General features: G+C 43.0%; 1 protein-coding gene across 1 annotated transcript in view; it reads left to right on the forward strand.

Annotated features, from left to right (window-relative positions):
- The window catches only part of KIZ (kizuna centrosomal protein), a 114557-nt gene that overhangs the window by 50893 nt on the left and 40714 nt on the right, over positions 1–22950 (forward strand). The window contains exon 7 of the mRNA XM_065893253.1: positions 19599–19712. Within this exon, the coding sequence (XP_065749325.1) occupies positions 19599–19712 (114 nt within the window). The remainder of the gene's footprint in view (positions 1–19598; positions 19713–22950) is intronic.

The raw sequence follows: 22950 nt of genomic DNA on the forward strand, positions 1-22950 counted from the left end.
TGTGAAATATCAGGTCTCTGACTTCATTTTTCTTCAGTGCTGCATTGGCTGCTCTGAGTCTTTTGACCTTCCCTATAAATTTTAGAATCTATTTGTCACTGTCACCCCAAAAAAAATAACTTGCTGGAATTTTGACTGAAATTGTATTGAATCCATAGATCAAGTTGGGAAGTGCTGACATCTTAACAGTGTTGAGTATTCCTATGCATGAAATTGGAATATCTCTCCATTTATTTAGATGTTGATTTCTTTCATCAGTTTTGCAGTTTTCTTCTTGCAGTTCTTGTACATATATTGTTAGACTTATTCTTAAGTACTTCTGTTTTTGGTGCTAATGTAAATGGTATTTTGTTTTTAATTTTAAATCCCAATTATTCATTGCTGCTGTATAGGAAAGGAATTGACTTTTGTATATTAACCTTATATCCTGCAACATTGCTATAATCATTGATTAGTTCAAGGTTTTGGAGTTTTTTGGTTGATTCTTTGGCATTTTCCACATAGACAAGCATGTCATCTTTGACTAAAGACAGTTTTATTTCTCTTTTAATCGATGTCTTGTATTTCCTTTTTCTGTCTTATTGTATTAGTTAGGACTTCTGGTACAGTGTTGAGTAGTAGTGGTGAGAAGGGACATTCTTGCCTTGTTTTTGATGTTATAGGGAAAGAATCTTGTTCTTCCCCATTAAGCATAATGTTAGCTGTAGGTTTTTTGTAGATGTTCTTTATCAAGTTAAGGAAGTTCCCCTCTGTTCCAGGTCTGAGAGTTTTTTATCATGAATGAATGTTGACTTTTTCTTATGCTTTTTCTATACCTAATGATAATGATCATCTGATTTTTCTTCTTTATCCTGTTGTGATGGATTTCATTCATTAATTTTCAAATGTTGAATCAGCCTTCCATGCCTGGGATAAAATTCATTTGGTCATGGTGTATAATTTTTTTATACATTGATGGAGTCAGCTTGCAAATATTTTGTTAAGGATTTTTGCATCTATGTTCCTGAGAGATACTGATCTGTAGTTTTCCTTTCTTCTGATGTCTTTGTTTTGGGTATAAAGGTAATGCTAGCTGTATAAAATGAGGAAGTATTCCCTCTGCTTCTGTCCTCTGAAAGAGATTGTAGAGAATTGGCAGTATATTTTCTTCTTGAAATATTCAGTAGAATTCACCAGTGAACCCAACTGGACCTTGTGCTTTGTTTTGGAAGATTATTATTGACTCAGTTTCCTTAACATACATGGTTCTACTCATATTACCTACATCTGTTTGTGTGAGATTTGGTAGATTGTATCCTTCAAGAAATTGGTCCATTTCATCTAAGTTAAGAAATTTGTGAGCATAGAATTCTTATTACTCCTTTATTATCCTTTTAATTTCCATGGGATCAATAATGATAGTCTCTTATTTCTAATATCTGTGTCTTCTCTCTTTTTTTCTTGGTTAGCCTGGTGTTATAGACTGAATTTGTTTTTTGTCCCCAAAATTTATATGTTGAAGCCCCAGTTCCCAAGTGACTATATTTATAGATAAGATCTGTGAAGAGGCGATAAAAGTTAAATGAAGTCATAAGGGTGAGGCCCTAATCCTGTAGAGGTGGTGCCCTTGTAAGAAGAGGAAGAGACACCAGAGCTCTTCCTTCTGTGCTATGTGAGGACACAGAAGGGGGCCAATCTGCAAGTCTCACCAGGGACCAAATCAGTCAGCACCTTGACCTTGGACTTCCCTGCCTCCAGAATTATGAAAAATAAATTCCTGTTGTTTAACACAGTTTGTGGTATTTTGTTATGGCAGCCTGAGCAGACAAATACACCTGACTAGAGGTTTATTCATTTTGGTTTGTTGTTTTGTTTCTTCTTTAAATAACCAGCTTTTTGCTTTATTGATTTTCTTTTTTGTTCTCTTGTTTTCAATTTCATTGGTTTCTGCTCTAAATTTTATTATTTCTCCTGCTTGCTTTGGATTTAACTTGCTCTTTTTCTCGTTTCCTAGGGTAGAAGCTTTGATTATTTATTTTAGATCTTCTAAAGCATGCATTTAATGTTATAAATTTCCCTGTAAGTACTGTTTTCACTGCATCTCATAAATTTTGATAAATTGTATTTTCATTTTCATTCAATTCAAAATATTTTAAAATTTCTCTTAAGACTTCTTCTTGACCAGTGTGTTATCTAGAAGTGTGTTGTTTAATCTCCAAATATTTTTAGATTTCCTGTTATCTTTCTGTTATTGATCTTATTGTGATCTGAGAAGATACTTTCTATGACTTTTGTTCTTTTAACTTTGTTGAGGTGTGTTTTATGGCCCAGAATGTGGTTTATCTTGGCAAATGTTCCATGTGAGCTTGAGAATAATGTGTATTTTGCTGTTGTTGGATGAAGTGTCCTATATATGTCAGTTAGATCAAGTTGATTAATGGTGCTCTCCAGTTCAGCTGTATCCCTTGCTGACTGTTTACCTGCTAGATGCATCAGTTACTGGTATAGGTGAGTTGAAGTATTCAATTGTAAGAGTGGATTTATCTTTTTCTTCTTGCAGTTCTACCAGTTTTTGCTTATGTATTTTGATGCTCTGTTGTTGCATACATACACATTAAGGATTTCTATGATATTCCTAGGTGTGCTGTTTTGAGTGTTTATCCTGCTTGGTGTTCTCTGAACTCCTGGATCTGTGGTTTGGAAAATTCTCAGCCATTATTTCTTCAGATATTCCTTCTGCTCCTTTCTCTCTTTTTTCTTCTAGTATTCCCATTACTTTTGTAAGTTTTGTAAGAGATTTCCAAACTGTCTACCAAAGTGGCTGTAGCGTTTTGCATTCTTACCAGCAATGAACGGGAGTTCTTGTCGCTCCACATCCTCACCACCATTTGGTGTTATCAGTGTTCTGGATTTGGGCCATTCTTAGCATTGTGCAGTGGTATTTCATTGTTTTATGTATGTATGTATGTATGTCTGGCTGTGCTGTGTGGCTTGTGGGATCTTAGTTCCCCGACCAGGGATCGAACCCATGCCTCCTGCAGTGGAAGCACAGAGTCTTAACCACCAGACCGCCAGGGATTTCCCCTCATTGTTGTTTTAATTTGCATTTCCCTGATGACATAGGATGTGGAACATCGTTACATATGCTTATTTACTGTACATACATCTTCTTTGGTGAGATCTCTCTTAAGGTCTTTGGCCCAGTTTTAGTTGAGCTGTTATTTTTCTTATTGTTGAATTTTAAGAGTTCTTTATATATTTTGGATAACAGTCCTTTATCAAACGTGTCTTTTGCAAATATTTTCTCCCAGTATGTGGGTTGTCTTCTCATTCTCTTGGCGTTATCTTCTGTAGAGTATGAGTTTTTCCTTTTAATCAAGTCCAGCTTATCAATTAATTCTTTCATGGATCCACGCCTTTGGTGTTGTATCTAAAAAGTCATCGCCATATCCAAAGTCATTTAGGTTTTCTCTTATGTTAACTTTTAGGAGTTTTATAGTTTTGTGTTTTATGTTTAGAACTGTGAACCGTTTTGAGTAAATTTTTGTGAAGGGTATAATGTGTGTGTTTGGATTCTTTTTTTTTTTTTTTGCATGTGGATGTCCACTTGTTGCAGCATGTTGATGAAAAGTTAACTTTTGTGAGGGTGGTTATCTTTCATTTGAAGATATTATTTTTTTTATTGAGATATAATTGACATATAACTTTATATTAGTCTCAGGTGTACAACATAATGATTTGATATTGGTATACATTGCAAAATGATCATCACAGTAAGGCTAGTAACATCCAACACCACACATAGTTAAAATTTTTTTTTATTGTGAAAATTTTAAGGATTTACTCTCTTAACAACCTTCAAATATATACTACAATATTATTAACTATAGTCACCATGCTCTATGTTACATCCCCAGAACTTATTTTATAACTGGAAGTTTGTACACTGTAGCCTTCACCCATTTGGCCTCCTCCCACCCTTTGCCCACCTCTGGCAACCACCAAACCACCAATCTGTTTTCTGTTATCTATTAATTGAGTTTTTTTTTAGATTCTACATATAAGTGAGATCATACAGCATTTGTCTTTCCCTGACTGATTTATTTCACTTGGCATAATGCCCTCAAAGTCCATCCATGTTGTCACAAATTGCAGGATTTCCTTCTTTTTTATGGCTGAATAATATTCTATTATAAATATATAGCACAATTTCTTTATCCACTCATCCATCACTGGACACTTAGGTTGCTTCCATATCTTGACTATTGCAAATGATGCTTCAGTGAACCTGGGGGTGTGTATATCTCTTCAAGTTAGCGTTTTCATTTCCTTCAGATAAATACCCAGAACTCGAACTGCTGGCTCATATGGTAGTTCTATTTTTAATTTTTTGAGGAACCTCCATACTGTTTTCCATAGTGGCTGCACCAATTTACATTCCCACCAACAGTGCACAAGGGTTCCCTTTTCTCTCCCTTTTCTCCTTGCCAACACTTGTTACTTCTTTTCTTTTTTTTTTTTTTTTTGGCGGTATGTGGGCCTCTCACTGTTGTGGCCTCTCCCGTTGCGGAGCACAGGCTCCAGACGCGCAGGCTCAGTGGCCATGGCTCACGGGCCCAGCCACTCCGCGGCATGTGGGATCTTCCCGGACCAGGGCACGAACCCATGTCCCCTGCATCAGCAGGCGGACTCTCAACCACTGCGCCACCAGGGAAGCCCTTCTTTTCTTTTTGATGATAGCAGTTTTAACGTGTAAGATGATATCTCATTGTGGTTTTTATTGCATTTCCCTGATCATCAGTGATGTTGAGAACTTTTTCATGTACTTGTTGGCTGTCTGTATATCTTCTTTGGAAGGATGTCTAGTCAGATCCTCTGCCCATTTTTAATCAGATCGTTTGGGTTTTTTGCCGTTAAGTTGTATGAGTTCTTTATATATTTTGGATATTGACCCCTTATCAGACAAATGATATGCACATATTTTTTCCCATTCAGTAGGTTGCCTTTGTATTTTGTTGTTGGCTTCCGTTGCTGTGTAGGATTTTTTTAGTTTGATATCGTCCCACTTGTCTATTTTTGCTTTTGTTGCCTGTGCTTTTGGTGTCATATCCAAGATATCTTTGCTAAGACCAGTATCAGGTAGCTTTTCTCCTGTGTTTTCTTCTAGGAGTTCTATAGCTTCAGGTCTTACATTTAAGTCTTTAATCCATTTTGAGTTGATTTTTGTATGGTGTAATATAAGGGTCCAACTTTGTTCTTTTGCATGTAGCTATCCAGTTTTCCAACACCATTTGTGGAAGAGGTTGTCTTTTCCCCACAGTGTATTTTCCCCATCGTGACACTCTTGTCGAAGATCATTTGGCTGTATGTGCATGGCTTTATTCTGTTCCATTTGTCTATGTCTGTATTTATGCCAGTACCATGCTGTTTTGATTACTGTAGCTTTGTAATATGTTATAAAACAAGAAAGTGAGTCCTCCTGCTTTGTTCTTTTTTCTCAATATTATTTTGGCTATTCAGAGTCCTTTGTGATTCCAAATGAATTTTAGGATCGTTTGCTATTTTTCTGTAAAAAAATGCCACTGGGATGTTGAGGGATTGCATTGAATCTGTAGATCATGTTGGGTAGTATATACATTTTAACAGCTTTAAGTCTTCAAACCCATGAACACAAGTTGTCTTTCCATTTATTTGTGTTTAATTTCTTTCAACAGTGTTTTGTAGTTTTCAATGTGCAGCTTGCCTCCTTGGTTAAGTTTATTTTTAAGTATTTTGTTCTTGTTTTTTTTTTTTTTAACAACGTAACAGGAGTAACAGTTTTTTTAAAAAGATTTATTTATTTATTTGGCTGCGTTGGGTCTTAGTTGTGACATGTGGGATCTTTAGTTGTGACATGCAGGATGTAGTTCCCTGACCAGGGATCGAACCAGAGGCCCACTGCATTGGGAGCATGGAGTCTTAACTGCTGGACCACAAGGGAAGTCCCTATTTTGTTCTTTTATGCTATTATAAATGGGATTATTTTCTTAATTTCCCCTTTAGATTGTTCATTGTATAGAAATGCAACTGATTTTTTGTGTGTTGACTTTGTATCCTGCAACTCTACTGAATCATCATAGTATAAATGCGTTTTAAAGCCATGGGCCCTGAGAGGACCATTAGGAAGTAAGCATACATAGGAAAGCAGCCCAAGGCCTGACTCCACAGTCAAGGTCAGGAAGATCAGAAGGAACCAGAAAAGGAGTCTGGGAGGAGTCTGCGGTGAAGAGTGAGGAAAACTGAGGGCCAGGCTTGTGCTATAGATGCCAAGTAGAGTGTTTTAAGTGGGGTTTAGAGAGATTAAATAACCTTCCTAGGGCACACAGCTGGCTGGAGGTGCAGGTGACGTCCAGCCTGGAGGGCACATGCCAGAATTCATGCTCCTAATTTCTGCGCTCTGCCATGCAAATCACAACCATGACGGTGGTGGTGTTCCCTTCAGTAGCGCCAACTCTGTGCCAGATACTGTTGTGAGAGCTTTATTTATAATAACCCATTTATTCCTATCGCCATCGTCATCTTATAGAGGCGGAAACTGAGAAACAGAGAGGTTGTTCAGAGTCACAAAGTGGCTCAGTGTGCTTTGAACTCAGCCGTCTGGGTCCAGAGTCTGCATTCTTAACTGTCTGTCAGTTATTCTCTCCACTGCCTACGTAACTGGAGTGTCATCAAGGGTAATATTTCATAAGGTTGAATAAGGAAGCTCAAGAAACAAAATAGATTCTTTAATTAGAAAAAGAAAAGAAAACCAAGCAGCGGCAGTTTGACCTTTGGCTCTGTTCATATTGATTTTTGTGCCTTCCAGCCTCAAATAAGCTGATGAAGTGCTATGTACCTTTCTTCCAGCTTGAACAAAGTACTTGCCGAGTTGCTTTGTTCTTTCTCCCCGTGGAACATGCCTGAAAGCTAAATGTAATACTGCCTTTTAAGTTAAGTCAAATGAAAGCCTTGGTTTCTCAAGGTCCTAAAAATTCGATCACATAGATTGAATCTCATCCAGTGATTTTAATTTAGCCCCTCTCAGAAGTTAAATATAGGAAGGAAATTCTTGCATCTGAGAAAGACTTGCTGGTGGAAATCATGTTGCCTGGAGTAATAGGTTACAACCAAATTCTTTAGAATTTACCTAGCGTTCACTTTTAGAGGAGCTGGAAGCACACTGATAAATGCAGTGTTCCTTCTGATGTGATGGCACCTTCAGATATCTGTTCTCAGTTGTTTCTTTTCTTCACTGTTGCTTGTTTTTCCTGGACATGACCTCTGCCCCTCAGTACAGGTGCTCCCCTGAGCTTTTTCTTGCCACTCCACATATTCTGGCTTTTGTTCTCCAAGTAAGGCTGTGCAATACACTTCTGGAAAAAATAACCCCGTGCCGGGGTGGGGGTGGGGTGCGAAGTGCATCCCCTTCACGTTCAACCTGGCACTTCATTCTCCAGTCTTGCCTGTGCCTCTCCTGTTAGCTTATCTGTTTTGATCTGAAAAATCTGAGACTTTTCTTATGTTTGTTTTGGTTTAAATTTTTAAAGTCCATAACCAGGTTTTCAAGAGGGCAGTAATCCTGAGACCTGATTGTCAGCAGAGTAGGCAGTAATTACAGCCATTATCACCTGGTGTGTATACAGATGTTAAAAGAACTCTCCATTGGCCAGCCTCAGCCTGGTGTCCCACCTTTGCCAGCCATCTCATCACAGGCTGCTGGCCTCAGTCAGAAGAGGTGACCTGGAGCGAAGGCAGTGTGGGGAATGCTGAGAAGCACTTGCAAAGGTTACAAAAGAGCTGCTTTCACCAGCAAGACAGGTCTGCTGATGAAAATTTCCTCCATTTTTGTTTGATTACTTATTCCAGTTCTTAAATGCTTATACGCATATTCAGGTTTTCATGTATTTTGAGTCAGTTTTGAAAATCTATAGTGTACTAGAAAGAGATCCATTTTCTAAGTTTTCAAATTTGTGGGCATATTTCATATTTTAGAATTTCTACGGTGTCAATAATTATGTCCCCTTTTTTCTTTGCTCTTTTTTGGAATGACTTTTATATATATAAAATATATGAGTTTCAGGAAGAAACCTAAAGAGGATTTACATTTGCTCCTGGCAGAGTCTTGGGCAGAAGCAGTCCTGGGTTACTTTCATCCAGGTCTGAGGATTGAGATGGATTGAAGCCAGGCTTTGGTCCCTCTGAGGGCCAGACTGTATCTGTTTCACCCTTATCTGTAGGAAGTAGCCCTATGAGTTTCCAGTTCCAAGTGTGGCTGATTTATTAGGGTTCGCCTTCCTTGGCGGACCTGGACTTGAGTTCTTATTCTCTTGCTCTCTGAGGTCATCCAAAGCTCCACTCAGCCTCTCACACTTATTAGCTACCTTTTCAGAAATTGGCACATGCCCTTCAAAGAAAAGGTGCCCCCAAATGCTAGGCTCATCTCTCTGAATTTCCTTTTTCTCTAGATTTTGATCCTGCAGTTCTTTCCTACTTTATCTCTCTAATGTTATCAAAGACATATTTATGTATATATATATATATTTGGTCTTAATGCTAGGATTAGCTTGCATTACCAACAAGAAGCTGAACTCCTTATCTTAGGTACTTTTTAAGATAAGTGTTATTACTGAAGGGTAGCGTGCATGCAGAAAAGTGAACAAATCTTGAATATGCTGCTCGACTAATTATGTAAGGTGAATACGTGGTCACCCCGCCCAGGCAAGAAACAGCATGAGCACCCAAGCCTCCCCCTCCCTTCCCCACCATGTCCCCTGCTCCCGTCTCCCTCACAGTTACTTCTGCTTGGCCGCTGCTTCCTTTCTGAAGACCTAGGAAACCAGATCTCATTTGGCTGCTTTCACTTTTCATTATGAAACGCATAGTTTTGGCCACGTCATTTCTAATTTGGTTTACCCTTTACTTTTTAAATCTGTTCCTGGAACGGCTTTCTCCCCTTGCATGTCATCTTTCTTCCCTTGTGACGAGCCCTCTCGAGTCTGTTAACAATTTGTCCCTTCAGATTGTACACAATACTTTCTTGTTTTCCTGTGTGTGATTTCTAGAAAGCCTTCCAAACTGATGACCATGTGCTGACACGTAGAATATGCTATTTCAGGATGTGGTTGTGTTTTATACACATTTATGAACAATTACCCAGAATATGAACCTGTTACCTTATTTTATTTCTCGTATCAGGCTAGCCCTGCCCCTGATTTCCTTTCTTGAACTAGAAACAATCACAAGAAACAAATCAGGAATTGTTTGGTTTGGAATGTTCTCTTGATCTCTCCTTGCTCTAGACATATTGTGAAATTGCAGGAAATATGGCGGAGCCATGACCTATTGTGACTGTGATCTTGGATCTCCTTTTGGCCGGTATCACCATTGACTAATCGAACTTGGCTTCTCAGTTCTCAATTATCACCTTCATCAGATTCACTTTTTTGGCACAAGCACTGGGTACAGTGGCTGGCATATGTTGGCATCTGATAATTAATTAGTTCGTGGTGATCTGATGTGATGGTTCCGGAAGTCAGGATTCAGGGATGTCCATGAGGTGAGACAGGAATGGCCAACCTTTTTTTTAAGTTAGAAATGAACTTGGCTTCTGTCTCTCCCACTTCTGACTCTTTTGGCAGTTTGGTAGATTGAATTTCTAGCATCGAAGAATCAGAATCCTGACAAAATGGGTGTTTTATTTTAGTTGGTCCTTTTCATTGAGAAATGGTGGGTATCGTGCCATGTAAGCATAGCTTGTGCTTCACATCAGCATGTGAGGTCCCCAGTGAGGCCCCAGAACTCAAGAGTTCACCCAGGAAATAATCATCCAAATGGGTGTGATAAGTTTTCCTTAAAAATGGGATACCTTCCAGAAACAAGGTAATCAGAGCTGAAAATGTATCATAAAGGAAAACCCTAGTCTGAGCAGCTGTGGGGGACTCTCTGAAGCCAGGATGTGTGAGCAGCGGGAACGAGGTCTGCCTGCAGCAGGAAGGGAATGCCAGAGGCAGAACTGGGTAGTTGTGTGTTCATCGCCGCTCTGGGGAGAGAAGCGCTGAGTCCAGGGCTGGACAGCTCTGAAGATGTCTGGGGTGGGACAGTGGTGTTTTCCACACTCCACCTTGACCTACCTGAAATCTTTAATATCTCTTTAGGGATAGGCTTGGGTTGTTCTATAAACTTAATATGGTAATATTTGTAACAGTGCTAAGAACCTCTGTCATCTTTGAGTGGGGAGGGGGGCAGCTGCCTGTTGCACGGCCCCAGAGCTCCCTCTCCTGTTGCTCTCCCAGCATGCCGACAAGGTGGCCTCTTACTCCCCTCCTCACTCCAAGTGGAAAGATGCTTTTTGCTGCCCTGATAGTCCCCGTTCAGCTCCATTCAGAGCTCACTTCCAGAGTTTGTCCTCAGGGCAGACAGGTCCGCACCCACTGCAGTCCCCTCTGCTCACCCTGAAGTGGACCTGGGGACCCCCTTCCAGGTGGGCTGCCCAACTTGGAGGTTCGTGTGCTTGGGCCCAGCAGTGGGGCCTCTACCTCCACGGCTCTGACCGCACCATGTGGCCACGCCCTGCACAGTCCCTGGGGCCAGGGCAGCACCCACTGGCTCTACCCAGGCCCACACTTCACCGTGAGCCCTGTCCAAGTTGGGTGGATGACGATGGGGAGGGGTCCTCAGAGCAAAACTGGGATCTGTTTCCGGTCATCGGGTGGCAAACATCAACACTTCCCTCCTCTCTGTTTTGTTGCCGTTTTATTCCTCCTCTTTGGTTCCTCATGGCTCAGCTTCCCTGTTCGTAATCACCTTAACTGATATTTCCCACCTTTGAAGAACAGCCTTTGAGCCATTGATGATAGGCTTCTGGAAAAACCAAATTCATTTTAAGGCACATTGGAGCTTGAGACCTGAGTGGGAGGCTTCCCTTCAGGGGAGCTTTGCGGGGAGGGTGTGCAGGTAGGCCAAGCAGATAAGACAACCGAAAACCCAAAGGGAAACAAAAAGTGAGCCCTTGATATGTTTTCTTGTACTTTTACTGTTGATCTCACCATTTTCAGTCCCTGCTGGGCGATTTACCTTAACCTCCAGGAGAGCCGTGAGGAGGAGTCCTGAACCCCCATCTTCTACGGCTTCCAACTAATTCTCATTTTTTTCTCACTGCTCTCCCTCGTCAGGGTAATTTGTTTTAATTTGCTTGTCATTTTGATGGGCTGAATGTGTGTCTAAATCTGCTGCTTAAAGCAATGCTAGACTAGTTTTCTCCATGGCAGTGATGCTCAGACATATTCCACTGGCATTACCCTGAAGTGAGTAAAGTGGTCTTTTCCAAGTTTGTAGAAAATGAATCTTTGTAATTTTGAGAACTTTCTCAAAATCATTTCCCTAAAACTTTGGTACCTGCTATAGCTTGCCTACTAGGAGATAACAAAATGAGTGAGAGTGCCAAATGAATAAGGATGAAAAATATGGAAGCAGCTGATTTTGTTAGCTTTGACAGATTGGCTTTTTATTATGGATATATGTTTGATTTTTATATTGTGTATATATATATATATATATATATATATATTCATTGTCCGCTTGTAAAAGTTTTTCAGATTTGTGTGATGAAACGAAGTACATTAGTACACTCTGGGTTTTGCAGAAAGTTCTGTGAACTCCAGGTGTTCTGCCACCTTAAACACTGAAAAGCACTACTTTCCAGCACCATCGAATCCCTAAACGAATTTTTTATGGTATTGAATCATGGCACTGATGGTCCTTACTGATCAGCTGAAATACAGATTACAAGGACATATGCTGTCCATGGTTGTTTGGAGCATTATTACATCTGTAATCACGAGCACACTTGGAATTGGTTTCCACTGTTTTGAAAAGTGCACTTACCTGGAATTAGGGATGTGCTTGTCTGACATCCCCTGAACCCCGACACTGACTAGAGAAGCCTTTTCACCTGGTTCCCAGCGTCTACCCAGGAGGGCCAGTTAACTTGGATTGTTTCCCTGCTTGCATCCTGCCTGCCTCTCCTCCACAGTTAATCCATTTGTTCATTGACAATGATGATTTGGTATCGTCCACTTTCTTGTTTCTTCTTTTTGTCTTTGGCATCGCTTAAGCAGCTTCTTGGGTGAGTGAGCATTGAATAATAAAGTGACTCAGCTTCTTCATGGTAATACAGTATTGCCTCTCTGAAGGGCCCGGCAGCAAGTGGGCACCGTCTTTTCCTGCAGTCCTGTGTTTGATTTCTGCTGACTCCTACAGCAGAGGGCAAGCGTTAATAGCCAAGTGTTCAGTCTCTTTCCTGCAGGTCCCTCCCTGGGTGCTGCTGTTGCCATTTCAGTGGCATCATTGAGGTGGACCCAGAACACTGAGTCAGTGACTGCCCTGGACCCCACTCCCATTCATCAGACTTAATTGGCCTTGAAGGAGTCTCATATGTCCCTTCTAGGTGAGAAGCGACATAAACACTAACTTATTTCAGGGTCTGAATGTTGCCTGAGCCTCAGCGACCCATCCACCACCCATCATGCCTTCTGGTCTCCCTCTGGCGGTGGTGCCACGCTGGCCCAGCCTGAGCCTCCTGGTCTCCTCTCCTACAGACACACCCCTGCACACACACACACACACACACACACACACACACACACACACACACAGACACACACGTGCGTGCGCACATACACGTTTGGAGACAGACGTGTACCAGCACGGCGAAAGTCTGATGTTTGGTTTTAGGGTCCTCCATCAGTCATTAAGCCCCAGCAAAGATGGTTCTACCCTGACGGTAGAAGATACCCCTTTACCAAAAGCACCTTCTCGCGTTTAATTATAGAACCAATGATGATGTCTAATAAAGAAAATTTTTTTTACTATGTTCATAGTATTTTTTAAACTTTTCCAAAATACACGGCCTGATTGTATTAAATTTTTGAAAGGCATCAGGCTGTCTGATAATAAGTCATTCACCCTGTGTGTTCATTTTGGCAGCAGAGACTTAAAGCCTGGTCACTTTAGGTAACTGGCTCCATAAATCTGTTGTATGCACCTCAGATTGGAGAGCTCAGCCAGCACCCTAATGATGACACCCCTCTGGTGACATGTCAGGGACTTAACAGAAACCCAAGGAGCAAATGTTTCCAGCCTTCATCCTCCCAGCAGGGTGGATTTTTATCAACCTGGGTGTTACGTTTGGCTACTAAGAACTCGTTCTGGGTTCAGGCGGGTTCTTCCTTTTGAAGGCTGGAGGGGAGCACCAGTCAGAAAGGGGGCCTTCCAGCGCCTCATTAAGGAACTTAAAATCAGGTGGTCAGGGAGAGGGAGTAGTTCTGAGAATTGAAGTGGGGCAGAATAAGGAGATCTGTTTGGAGGCCAGCGAGGGGGAAAAGGCAGGGGTTTTGCTTGTGCAGCCTCTGCTGCTTTAAATAAAGAGCATGCTCGCAGGCCCGGGTGCCCCGCACGGCAAGCCCTCAATCCCAGCTGTCATCGCCCTCACACGGCCTCCAGGTGAAGAGAAGGAGCCCTTGTTTCCCGGGTGAAGAGAGGAGTCTTGTTCGTGACCCCTGGCCCGCGGCCGCCGCAGACCCCCGCCCCCGCCGCTGGCCTTTGTGCTGCCGCCCCCTCCTCCCCTCCCTCCGGCTTTGTGCTCCCTTTGAGTGCCCCCCCGCCGGAAGGGACCACCCAGGGGGTTGCACAATGGGGGCCGAGGTAGCCACGAAAACATAGGTTTCCTAAGATAGCCCATGAAAAGAAAAATACTGTTTAACTATGTACATGTTTGTCCTTTCTACAACCGTTTTGTGTGGCCAACAAAACCCTACGTCCAGACCCTGCCTCGGCCGCACCTACAGCTGTTCTGGCCACCGGGCGTCAGGCTTGGGATCCTTGCTCCCAGTTCCTGTTCCCAGGGTGCTAATTCTTCATGCCGGTTACGTTGACGTGTTTGGATTGATGGTCAGGAAGTTTGATAGCAAAGCAAACAAATTACGCTGGCCTGATGAAACTGTTTATCAGTCGTCCTCAGAGTTGGTGGCTTGGCGTGGCTCCTGGGTGAAATGTGTCTGTAAGACTACCCAACAAAAGCTGGCAGCCCAGAATTCAGTTCTCAATAGCCATTTACACCTCGGTAAAAGGATTAGCGCTGGCCGATTGCCACCCTGTTTAAATCTTAATTTGCATCTTTATGGAGGTAGGGCTTTCTTCGGGCCTCTCTGCTTCTGGGCTGTGTTTGTGTACCTGTGGGTGGGGTGTCACTAGAGGTTTTCTCTTATTGGCAAAGGTGCTAAATTGCTTCAGGAGGACCAGTAATCTACACAAATTGAATTAACGGCTCGGGTTTTGACTGACAACAGTCGGCTTTGGTTCATTAGTTATATTTTGCAGCAGTTGTGGGCTTTGAGCATTAGGTACGTGAATGCATTCTGTTACTTCTGTTTAAGAACCTCATGGATCTTAGGAGAATTTTTAAAAGTTCATTGTAATCAACAAATTTCCGTGGGAATTAAATGCAGAAAACAAGGCCTGGGATCTGATAAAATGATAGTTTTTAAATCATCTTTTCTATCCAGACCATGTGTTCTTAGTGAAAAGATCAAAGCCACTTATGTTTCAAAAGGAAGGTAGGACTGAAGCCGTGAGTTTCCAGGCGGGGTTTCTGCGACCTCCGGAATCGGATGCAGACAGTCCATCTGGGTTGTCCCCTTCCCACCCTCACGTGTGGGTTATTCCTCAGTGACAGGCTCACCATCCACGGCCACCTCTGCGAGTGATGCCTGTTTGTTGTTGCTTGTTCTGAAATACAGTTTCCTCCCTAAAACTTTGTTCTGGATGTAACCAACTCCCTTCTGATTCTTCAGTTTCGTTAAAAAGACAGTAAACGTAATTCATAAAACTTTTAACAGGTAACACTATAATATGTAAATTAGGTAAGCAAACTTGTCGCTACCTGGAGTCGGGGACCACACCATGCTGACTGCTGTCTCCTGGAGAAAAGGAAGCCCGAAAGTCAAGCTCGCATCACTGCAGCTGAAGCGCATCTGTGCTGAGTCCCCCAAAAACAACACCCACGGGCATGTGTGAAAGTCATATGCTACAGTTAAGGAAAAGTTTATTTTCTGTTTGCTAAGAAGTCATTCTCAGCTTGTGATAGTGAAAGAAAAAGCATAACACCTTTTCTCCCTTACTTTAAACAAAAAATTCTACCTTAATTTGAGTGCTCACATTAGCCTGACATGGAATTGCTTTCTTGTAAATTATGTCCTAAATTCTGTGTGACTGAAAAATGAAGCTTTCTTAGAAAGTAATTACTTTAAATTTAGCCAAAACCTTAGAAAGTAATTACTTTATGGACTTCCCTGGTGGCGCAGTGGTTAAGAATCCGCCTGCCAATGCGGGGAACACGGGTTTGAGCCCTGGTCCAGGAAGATCCCACATACCGTGGAGCAACTAAGCCCGTGTGCCACAACTACTGAGCCTGCGCCCTAGAGCCCGCGAGCCACAACTACTGAGCCCGTGTGCCACAACTACTGAAGCCTGTGCACCCTAGAGCCCGTGCTCCACAAGAGAAGCCACCGCAGTGAGAAACCCACGCACCACAACAAAGTAGCCCCCACTCCCCGCAACTAGAGAAAGCCTGTGTGCAGCAATGAAGACCCAACGCAGCCAAAAATAAATAAATAAATATTTTTTTAAAAAAAGTAATTACTTTAAATTTAGCCAAAAACTAATTTTATTTATTGTGTACTTAACTATTATTGGATGAAATAAAATATTTTAAAGTGCCGTTTGTGTTTCTAGCAATTGCTTGTCATCCAGCAGGTTTGTCCACTTGCCGGAATTCACAGAAAACGACCGGATGGTAGGGCCCAGTGCCTTGGTGCCAGGCCACATATTCCCCCGGGGAGACTGGACATGGGCTGTCAGGCCATTGCCCTCCCAGCTGAAGTATTTTGGTAGGAATGCAAATAGAAGACATGAAATTGGGGTCTTGAATTCTGAAATAGTATTTTCATAACACATAGTCTTTAATCTTTAGCTCAGTACACTGTGTGAATTATTTAAGAGTTATTTTCAGCAAAGGATTGATGGATATTTTGCAAACTAAAGTCTACCCATGGGGAGATAACTGCTAGAAATCTCAACACAGACCAACTCATCAAGGTTCGGAGTTAATCTGGCATCGGCCGTAGCTCCATGGGGACAGTGCTTGCGGCCGTCTAATTGATCACTGTCTTGTTGATCACTCCTTGCGGAGCCCTGGAAGCCCCAGACTGGTGTGACACCAACATGTAAAAACAGGCTGTGACAACAGGCGTGTCATGAATTCCCTAATCTGTTTTTAAATCTTGGCGTGTCATTCAACACACAGTGTCTTTAAGTGTGTCTTCAGCATCCTGTGAAATCACAAGTCCAGTTGCTGTTCTCAACAGGCTTCTGGTCATGTTGAGAAGACTTGGCAGACAGGGCATAACTGGAGAGCAGTACAGAGTAGGATGCTGTCTGCATTGTGCTAGAGGAATTCAGGGATGAGAAAGATCCCTGCGAAGGAGGCAGTCGGAGAATCTCCCAGACAGATGTGGGGGGAGCTGGTCTAAGCAGACCTGATGTTTGGACCAATCAGACTAGGAAAGAACGAAGGCGTTTGGCGTGTGATGGAGCACTGGCCCCACCGTGGTAGTATCGGGTTGCGGGGGTGGGCACGGATGCTGGCATCAGGGAGCATTGTCTGTAGGGGGTTTATAACAATAATCAAACCGCTGATCAGCTTTCTCTTCTCATCTTTCCTGAGAATGGCAGAGATAAAGTGCTCATCCCTGGAGGGAGGCTGCCCCCACCTCTCCTTAGCACAGCAGCATTAACCAGTGTCTACCGAGTTCCCTGCTGTACTTGGGTTTGGGAGGAGGTGCGGAAGCCACAGCCCTTGCTCGGGGTTTACCACCTGGTCGGGAAGTGTGTCTAGAGGCATCGTAAGCTGGAGACCCCAAGCCTGCAGAGGGCCCCTGTTTGTCAAGCACAGTATTTAACTTTCTTTTGAATAGTTGCCCCATTTTAAAATTTGAGAGATGGCATATAAAAATAAAACTAGTAATTGTGAATTTCCAGCTTCTCGAAAACTGGAAAGATGGAGCCTCACTGAGACGCATTCCTCAGTGGAAGCCTCGGGCGACTGGCCATTTGAGGTTGGCATGTGCCCCAGCTTTTAGCATCCTCAGCCCACCAGCCATGGGTGCTTGGGTCCTCCCGCACAGCGCTCACACCTGCGCGCTCCTCCCCGGCCACCCAGAGCACAGGGTCAGTCCCCTGGCCAGTCTGTCCCTCACCAACCCCATCGAGGCACAGCTGCCAGGAAACCCGCCATGGCTCCAGAATCCACAAGGTTTATCTCTGTTGCCTCACCAGAGTTTTATACCGAATTTGATTCCCCTTTACTATTCCGTCACCACCAACTGCAGCCACCACCTGGCCAGACTCATCTCGTTGCTGGTCCCCACACCTCTCTCACCCTGGCATTTCCCGTCACCTTTGCCTTGTAGCTCCTTGGCTTCAGCTATCATCTCTCTTCCATCTGCATCCTGCCCGGCAGAAGGTCCTGCTCCCACTTCCTGATTGTCTTCCCCTTGTGCGCTCCTTTACTGCTCTGAAATTGGCTTATCTTCCTCTTCTTAAGGGCAGGTCTTGATCTCCGGTGGCCTCAGCCTGCAGCGGCTTGAACAGGGTTTTGGTTTCCAGCCAGAGATTGAGGTCGGGTCACAGCAGTGAGAGTGCTGAATCCTAGCCACTAGACCAGTGGTCAGTGACAAGGCCCTGGCCCTTCAGCTTTGCAGAAAAGAATTCCCACAAAGACAGAAGGTAGTGAAACAAGTAAAGTGTTTATTAGGAGGAAAAATGGTACAGTACGTGTGGACTCTCAGAGAGAGAGTCGTGCCCTTGTGGTAGTTTGAATCACTTATGTGGGGCATTTCTTCCGGGTTTCTTTTGGCCAGTCATTTTGATTTGCCTGATTCTGAGTCCATATTTGGTATATCTCAGGGTCCCGCCATGTGCATGCGCATCTCTCAGCCAAGATGGATGCCAGCGAAGAGACCTATGGGTAGGTTGGCATCACTCCCCTTTTGACCTCCAAGGAGCTTTCTAGTTGGGCAGATCTCTTTGACTTCGAGAATGAGAAGTATGTGGTCTTTTATCTGGGCAGGGCCCAGCCTCTTCTCTTGATTGTCCTGCTATTTTCATCTTGGAGTATCATCCACAGGGAACAAACTCCAGCTGTTTACCCTGTGGGGGGGGCCCATCTATCTCCTGCCTCAGTCTCATTCTGTGAATTGGTTGGCGACAAGATAAAGCCTTCCAGGGAGAATCAGGACCCAGATTTTGCCTTAGGAAAAGCAGGTATCCACAGGTGCTGTAAGTCCCACTGGCCAGGAGTCCAGGAGGTGTGGGGCAGCAGAGCTCAGGAGTGAAGGACCCAACAGGGTCTGGCCCATAGGGATGAAGACTCCAGGCTTAGCGTTTAGACAGGAGCTCGGGACTTGGCACGGAGCTGGAGTGCCGACAGGGTGGTCCGGAGTCGAGAACAGGGCTTGAATCTGGGGGCCCATTTCTATTTCCTGCCCAGGGTGGAAACCTGCTCCAGAGTGGGGGTGGGCCCATACCTCCAGTGTACAGGAGGAGCAGGTCTTTTTCATCCTTGCCTCATTGGGCGCATGGCCATTGCATAGATCTAGTAACTTAACCAACCTTTGCACTAATTACAAATTAGTAGTACTTTGCTAATGAACATTGGTTTATAAGTTGCTTCATTTTCCTTTTGGGGTACGTATTGAATCTTCCCAACTACACATGTGATCAGTTCCTTTAAAGGAGAAATACTGTTTTGTCTTTGATATCTTCTCCCATAGCTTTTTAGAATCATGCAAACAGACATTTTTTTTTAAAGGAAGTTACTACCCAATCTCTTTGGAGGCTGTTGTGGCCCTATGACAGACCTAACCTAAAACAGTGGCCAAATTGTTAACACTCCACCAGTCCCCCCGTGGACTGCAAATTGATGATGAGGGCTAAATCCCTCTTTCCACTCCTTCCTGTTCTTACTAAGAATAAAGAAAATGTTGCAGTGGAATCTGAATGGAGAAATAATAGTCATTTTTCTACATTCAGAAATAGAGGATGTAACCTGTACTTCAGCCAGCAGTTTTCAGTTTCTTAGCAGTGACAATTTAAGTAAATTTCATGTGAGTTGAGGAGCTCTAACTTTGTTATGATTGACAATGTAAAATTAGCCTTTTCTGCTGTTAAGATTCTCTGGCATTCCTATCAGTCAGGTGGCGTGTGGAATGAGATTGCACAGCTGTGGATCTGAACATCATTAAAGTCTTCAAAGGGTTAAAAGCTACTTCCTCTGATGGATTTAAAACTGCCACATACACACAAACAAGTTTTTCAAACCACCCCGTTTTACATCTTTGTCGAGAGACAGTCTGGTTGCTGCGTTTTTATGTCTAGATTGTATTACAGATATATTTCAATAAACCATGAGGAACCACCATAGATTCTAGAAGCTGGCCGTCTGTGCTTAAATAAACATCTCCTGCAGTACCTGTTTTATTTTATAGGCTGTGTAATCACAGTGACATTCTGAGAAAAGACCTTGACGCCTGTGAAGCAGCTGTCCTTCACCAGATCCCCAGACTCTCCCCTGGGGGTGGCAGCAACGAAAAGCAAGTCAGGTGTGACTGTCGTCAAGTTGCTGCTGTGGTGGGTCGGCCCTTGTTCCCAGATAAGGGTCTCGAAACACTGGTCCACATGATCAGCACTGTGCTGGGCACTTGCAGCATCAATTTAACTGTGGCTTCACCATCTCCTTCTTTGTGAATGTATCTGTTTTTCATTGTTAATTGGATGTTATCTACTCAACCCCAGCCCATAGCAACATTTTTAGGCTTACCTGGGGGGAGGGAAGGTGGGTAGGCTTTGTCTGACATGTTAGCGTACCTTGGTGAACGCCCAGGTTATCCAGCAAAGCCACCATCTAGAGGGATGTCCTTAGCAGGTCCAAACCCCAGATAGGTTCCTAAATTTCCAAGGTCATGCTAGTGATACAGACCCCTAAGTACGTTCCTGCACCAACAGCATCGACAAGCCCTGGGAGCTTGTTAGAAATGCACGTTCTTGGGTCCCACCCCAGATCCACTGAATCAGGAGTCTGGAGGTGGGGCCCAGCCATGCAGGGTTTGAATGAGTGTTAAACTCTGCTTCCTCAAGTTCGAGAGCAGCGCTCGGAGGATGTGCCTTAAATGGCTAGAAAGCTGGGGTGAGCGAGTGGGGGTTAATCATTTGCAGGGTGGTTGGTGCATACGAACCATGATTCTTGTACGTCCTTCCTAAATCAGATAGAAATCGATCCTTCCACCCACCTTCTCGGCACTCTAGGTGTCTTCTCATGCATGGCCTCAGAAGCTTCGTGGCATCTGGGCTTCTTAATTGAATTCGCAAAATTACAGTTGTGTAGTATGTGTAATAGTTTGTCCAGTGCTGGCCCCTGGTAGGTGCTTGATTCATGGTATGTGAATGTTACCAGTGTCCTAACCCCGATTTGTATTCTAGGGACTGACTATGTTTCCTCTTTATGAAGTAGGTCCCCACCTTTTTGCAGCAGAGAACAAATGACGGCTCAGGTGTGGTCAGCCATCTGAAAGGGCCTTGACTGGCCAGGAGAGCCAGAGGGGCTTCGGGTCTGGTTGTCTAACATCCGGCCTCGTCTTCTCTCCCTTCTACATGCCACACAGGCACTTTTATGTAATGATATAAACAGGAAGGATAACATGATTTTCGGAGTAGAATTCAGCATAAATCCAGTGTGTATTGGGTCCCATCAGGGTGTGAGGAGAAGTCAGGGTAATGGCCTCTAAAAGGACCTTGTTACAGGAAAACTTGGCTAATCTCAGGGCTCCATTCCACAGACCACAAGGTGAGGTTCACAAGTCCTGAATGTGTTTACATTCCCTTCTGCATCATGCTGTGATCTCCAGACTACAGAGAATGCTAGACATGACCATCCTGGATCAGTAGCTTTTCAACTTAACAGCAGTAAAGGGCAGTGCACGAAAATCCTCTTCCATGTTTTTTATCATATGAAGTGACAAAAGGCAGTCTTTAAAATACCCTTTACAGGGGTGTGAAAGAAGCTGGCTGGGGAGGAGGAGTCTGGTCATTTGGTGATTGTGTACTGTAAGGCTCTTCAGCTGGAGCCCGGCTTCTTTCTCACTGCCTTGTGTGTCTGTTGATATACTATTTGGCATAAACCACAGTTGTGGTATGTCGCATAAAAAGCATATTATGCATTTATAATTCTCTTTGCAAACTGAGTTGTTAGACTAAATGATTCATCGTGTGACTCTCTTAACCTGGGCTGCCAAACTGTGACTGTGGGTGATAAGATATGATATCTCCATCAACTACACCAATGTTTGTTATAGTTTCTCAACATGCATAAATAGAGCATTGGTTTCCATTATGAGAAGTCGCATTTTTACATGACTGTTGATCTACAGTTATGTATAAATCAGCCTTCCAGAAGAAATGATCCTTCTTTATGACCAACACAAAGTTTAAAATTAATATCTGGAGCCTTCAGAACTGTTTCTTTGCCACAATCATTTTTTAAAGCCAGATAAAGAAGTCAGGAATGGTTCCATTATAATGTCACTGTTGTGTTCTGTTACAATTAGAATTACCCCGTGTCGTGACTGAGGATGCTGTTCAGTGCACACTGATTGTCACTGGCTCCCTCTCTAGCCTCGGAAAAAGGCCCAGGTGTCTACCTGACCTTTGAGAGACAAGCAGTCAGGTCTTAGCTGCCAGTCATTTCTCACAGGCTTTATTTCTTTATTTTTTTTATGCTCCTTATATTTTATTTTACTATTTTTAATTGGGGTATAGTTGTTTTACAATGTTAGTTTCTACTGCACAGCAAAGTGAAGTAGCATTCCCTGTGCCATACAGCAGGCCCTCATTAGCTGTCCATTCCTTACACATTAGTGTATATATGTTAATCCCAACCTCCCAGTTCATCCCACCTCCCCTTCCCCCCTTGGTGTACATACGTTTGTTCCCTACATCTGTTTCTGTTTCTGCCTTGCACACTGGTTCATCTGTATCATTTTTCTAGATTCCACATGTATCCGTTAATATGCGATATTTGTTTTTCTCCTTCTGACTTACTGTACTCTGTATGGCAGTCTCTAGGTCCATCCACATCTCTACAAATGACCCCATTTCATTCCTTTTTATGGCTGAGTAATATTCCATTGTATATATGTACCACATCTTCTTTATCCATCAAAATGGATTAAAGACCTGAATGTAAGATGGGGCACTGTAAAACTCGTAGAGGAAAACATAGGGAGAACACTCCATGACATAAATCACAGCAAGATCCTTTTTGACCCACCTCCTAGAGAAATGGAAATAAAAACAAAAATAAACAAATGGGACCTAATGAAACTTCAGACCTTTTGCACAGCAAAGGAAACCATAAACAAGACGAAACACAACCCTCAGAATGGTGGGAGGAGATATTTGCAAATGAATCAACGGACAAAGGATTAATCTCCAAAATATATAAACAGCTCATGCAGCTCAGTATCAAAAAAACAAACAACCCAGTCAGAAAATGGGCAGAAGACCTAAACAGATGTTTCTCCAAAGAAGACATACAGATGGCCAAGAGGCATATGAAAAGATGCTCAACGTCTTTATTAATTATTAGAGAAATGCAAATCAAAACTACAATGAGGTATCACCTCACACTGGTCAGAATAACCATCATCAAAAAATCTACAAATAATAAATGCTGGAGAGGGTGTGGAGAAAACGGAACCCTCTTGTACTGTTGGTGGGAATGTAAATTGATACAGCCACTATGGAGAACAGTATGGAGGTTCCTTAACAAACTAAAAATAGAAG

This window comes from Phocoena phocoena, chromosome 15 (assembly GCF_963924675.1).
Source record: "Phocoena phocoena chromosome 15, mPhoPho1.1, whole genome shotgun sequence".
Lineage (NCBI taxonomy): Eukaryota > Metazoa > Chordata > Mammalia > Artiodactyla > Phocoenidae > Phocoena > Phocoena phocoena.